The 4,366-nt window shown below is 46.1% G+C and overlaps 1 protein-coding gene across 1 annotated transcript in view; it reads right to left on the bottom strand.

Moving 5' to 3' along the window:
- Enpp3 (ectonucleotide pyrophosphatase/phosphodiesterase 3) overlaps positions 1 to 4,366 on the bottom strand; it is an 80,362-nt gene that overhangs the window by 11,780 nt on the left and 64,216 nt on the right. Inside the window, exon 21 of the mRNA XM_023714282.1 lies at positions 509 to 644. Coding sequence (XP_023570050.1) covers positions 509 to 644 — 136 coding nt within the window. The remainder of the gene's footprint in view (positions 1 to 508; positions 645 to 4,366) is intronic.

Here is a 4,366-nt window from a genome sequence, read left to right as displayed (position 1 = left end):
AAAAAAAGAGTAAATTCATTCCTAAAAACTGAACGTATTGAAAATCTTGTAACAATGATGTTTCCTACTTAATAAGGAGGAGATGTGAGTTTCACAAAATTTATTCTGGCTTTGATGTGTTCCCAAGAGACATCCTCCTTTGAAAACCAAAGCCCCTGCCGTTGCCCTGGTTGCGGGACGCCGCTGGAACCAAGAGCCTGCACTCCAGCGTGCCTGTGATTCAGGCAAACAGCTGCGTTTGCAGCAGACCCAGGCTGGGCAGAGGAGGAGAGAAGGAGAGAGAGGAAGAAAGACAGAGACAAGGAAGGAGGGAGAGAGGCCGAGAGGGAGATGAGAGGTTTGGCGATGCTCCTCCCGTTGGTCCCTGGACAGCCTTGGGATGAAGCTGAAGCCCGCGGAGCCCCACGCACGCGCATCGCCGCGGAGCTCCAGGATGTGCAGGAGGCAGGATGAGCGAGGCCAGCGCGGGGCCAGCTGCCCCTGGCTCGCTCCCCAGGAGCCTACTCACCCGGAGGGTAGAGGAAGCCGTGGGTGACATTCTTGTCTGTTAAGTAGAGGGAACAGTTTTGGCTGTCGGAGGGAGCAACCCTGACATCAGCCCGCAGACAGTCTGGGAGCGTGGGCGGAAGAGGCGAAGTGTCTCCCTGTGGAGAGAGCGCGGAGAAAAAATAATTACACCCACAGCTGCGGCTCGCCAGGCCCTGAGTGTGTGTAACTTCCCGGGAGGGATTTGCTTTTGACCTCTTCCTATTTCCTATTTTCTTAGTGAATCAGGTCTACACAGCAGGGAAAGTGGGTGTCTTCAGTAATGTTTTCTCCTGTGGTTTCCTTCCAGTTAGGAGACATAGGTGCGCGCGCGCGCGCGTGTGTGTGTGTGTGTGTGTGTGTGTGTGTGTTACACAGGCGTGGCAAGACCTACTGCAGAATCAAACCTGAGAGGAGAATGGGGGAGAGGATGGGCGGATGCCGAACACAAAGCCACCCAGGGACCGAATTCTTCTTTGGAGATGCACGCAGCACATGCAAATGCAAGGGGGAAATAAAATCCCAACAACTCAGTTTACAAATGTAGATATGAGCTTGCTGCATTAATGTTTAGCTGAGTAGGAATTTCTAGTTGGCCTAAAATTAAATTCCAAAAGGCTACTGCTGTCTAAACATACTTATTTTTCTGTGTCAATAAATCCACAGGTATGCTTCATTCATTATGGAATAGAGGAATTTTTAAATAACCTTCCTTGTAACCCTGTTTATAAAGGCTACTACAATAATTTATTCACTTGGAACATCCTATGAATGTGCTGCCCAGCTTCTGCATCTAAGGTAATTATGTATTGCATTGTGATCGTAATTTGATTATATAATCAAGAGTAAGCGAACATTAAGGCTGTTTGGTTAATTTGTTTTTCAGAGATTTTCACTTACATGCCTTCTGCTGACCACAATGGGTTTTTGTTTTATTTGGTTTGGTTTGTCTGGTTTGGTCATTTGGTTTCTGATCTAGTTTTCTTTTTTCTTTTTTCTTTTTTTAAATTTCATGTGTTTGGTACAGGGTCTCACTACACAGCTCAGACTCCTAGTGATCCTCCTGTTTCAGCCTCCCCAGCGCTGAGATTACAGGTGTGCACCACCATACCCAGTCTTAGTGGCTAGTTTGACGCTCCTGGAGCAGGCAGGCAGGCCCAGCACATGGTACGGGGATCCAACCCACGTCCTTGTGCTTGCCTAGGCAGGCGTTTAGACCACTGAACTATCTCTGGGATCCTTGGTCTAGTTTTTTGAGAAAGGATCTCATTCATTCAGGCTGGCCTTGAGGCCATTGTGTAGCCCAGGCTGACCTTGACCTCATGGCAATCATCCTGCCTCAGCCTCCCGAGTGCTGGGATTACAGGTGTGCATCAGCATAAATACTATATTAAAAAAGAAATCAAATTAAACTAGGTGCCTCCTTTCCTTTATATACTTCACCGTGCTAAAAGCAAAAGTTAGCTTCTGCCTGCCCCTATGCTGTCTAAGGTTTCCGAGACCAATCACCAAAGGGAAGAGTAATGTGTTCTTTGCTACAGTTGTAGGTAGGAGAGCAGCACGCTGAGGCCCACAGGCAGCGGGAGCTTCGGAGAGGGGAAGCTCAGGGAGAACCAAGCAGTGTGTGTGTGCTGCGGGCTACCACGGTGCCCCAGCTGGAAGGCTGTCTCTGAGGCACGGTGATGAAGGACACTTCTCCACGTGACTGGACACAGACCTTTATCTCTGGTCCTTTCTAAAATCCCACGAGATAATAGTAATACTGAAGACACTTAAGAGATGAAAAGAAATACTCGGAAGTTAAAACGCCGATGAGCAAGCAGTAACCTGACCACACAGGCCAGTTAACACTGACCACCAAGACCCTGAGACTGGGAAAAGCAGAGGGAACTCAGGTCCTACCAGAGAGGCTCAAAAGAGGACAATGGGTGCCTTCTAAGGACAGAATCACACGGGAGTGGGAACAAGAGGAGAGGTTTAGTGGCTATAGAAGAGGCTAGACTGAGTATTTACTCTCTAGTGTTAACACCAGAGACAGGGGCCAGCAACATAGCTCAGTGGCATAAGAACCTGCCTGGCAAGTGCAAGGTCCTGAGTTCCATCCCCAGTAACAAAAAGTAAGCCAGAGACAGGAGTGCAGTAAAGAACCCAGGGCACAACACAGCCGATGTGCCATGGGGCGGGCGTGGTGGCACACACGGGCAATCTCAGCACTCAGGAGGCCGAAGCTGAGGATCACTGAGTTCAGGGCAGCCTGGGCTACACAGCAAGAGAGAAACACTCCCCAAAATTCAGCAATTCAGTGACATGGGAAACACACACATATGCATTATATATGCAATGATGTATATGTTATATATAGGGAAGCCTCCGCTGAGCTATCTCTCCAGTCCTAAGAAGAATTACAATTCTGGTACTTATTTTCAATTTTTCTTCTAGAACTGAAAAACTTATTCACATCTTTCTACTGAACAGGCCTAGTCCAGCTTGAGGAGCTCAACCATCCTGAAGCTGTGGCTGTTCAGCATCATTTCCAGTTGCAGCTACTTGCCCAGAATTCTTCTGATATAACAACAGAAATCAGAAAACTCAATGAACCCCCAGCAAAACCAAAACCTGTAAAACGTAGAGCACAGACCAAGGGGACCCATGCTCCAAGACATGCTTATTTTTAGTCTGACTTTTCAAACACAGAGCTGATTTACAACATTTTTATGTGACTCTCAAAATATCCTTGTATGTAATTTTCTTGGACCACAACACATGAACGGAGTAATTTCTGAATTAGAAAGCAGACAATTGCTGGAATTCTGTCCTGCTGTGAGGAAGGGAGAAAGCCAAGAGAAGTTCTGGGGAGTGGAGAAAGGGCCGGGTCTGTTGGTAACACAGAAGCCAGTTTTTAAACAATAACAAAGAACAATTGTACGACCTTGGAGTCCAAACCCACTTAAAAATCTGACTTTGGTTTCTGCCAGAGCTCATAGAAATTCAGGAATGCAAGACAGCAGAGGAGAATATTTAAAAACATAAACTTTCCCTTTAACTCCACACAATCCCTAGTATCTGTCTGGATTTCACAAAACAGACTTGAATAATGAGGCTTTACTATGTCCCCTTTAAAAAAAAAAAAAAAAAAAGAAAAAGAAAAAGAAATTAATTTAAGGATGTTGAAGCAAATCAGAAGCAACTGAACACTGAGATTAAAGTATATCCAAGGAAAGTAATGTTGCCAGGAGCCGCACACACAAACCCAGGACACTGTAAAATATTTGCCCAGATTGGGAAGCAAATGACACTAGTTCTCTCACCACTGACCACAACCAAGCCATTGTGAGCGGCAGAGCTGCCATTCAAAACACACACAGCTTTACTTAGGAGTGGGAAAATATGCGCATGTTCCTCCAGAGTTCTTGAATTGGAACAAAGTGAGTAGATAAACCGGATACAACTAATTACCTCCCCCTATCAAGAGCAGTAAGAGCCAGAGTCTGCCCTCGGTTTCTGGACCTAAAATATTATGATTTTTCTCACCGAAAGAGCTTCTTGATTACTTGTTTCCCCTTCTGGTTGGCAGCACAGATTTGTCTTCAGGTTTTTTTAAATAACTAGCTGGGATTAATTCCATTCAGTGAATTCCCCTCCGTTCAGTAAGCCCTGTAGGGCAGGCAGATGTGCAGGGCACAGTGCAGAAAACCCCAGCCCTGCAGAGGTGCTCGCGCTGTTTTCTGGCATGCGCGGAACTTCAGGGTCCATTTTCCTGAATGCTCATGAGGGCATAGTACTTGATCCATATCTTTGTTCTTTTTTTGTTTGTTTTCTTTTTTCTTTTTTCTTTTCTTTT

Source organism: Octodon degus, unplaced genomic scaffold (genome assembly GCF_000260255.1).
Source record: "Octodon degus isolate 3935 unplaced genomic scaffold, OctDeg1.0 scaffold00034, whole genome shotgun sequence".
NCBI lineage: Eukaryota > Metazoa > Chordata > Mammalia > Rodentia > Octodontidae > Octodon > Octodon degus.
Note: the sequence above shows the minus strand (reverse complement) of the source record. Positions and strands in the feature narration are given on the sequence as shown.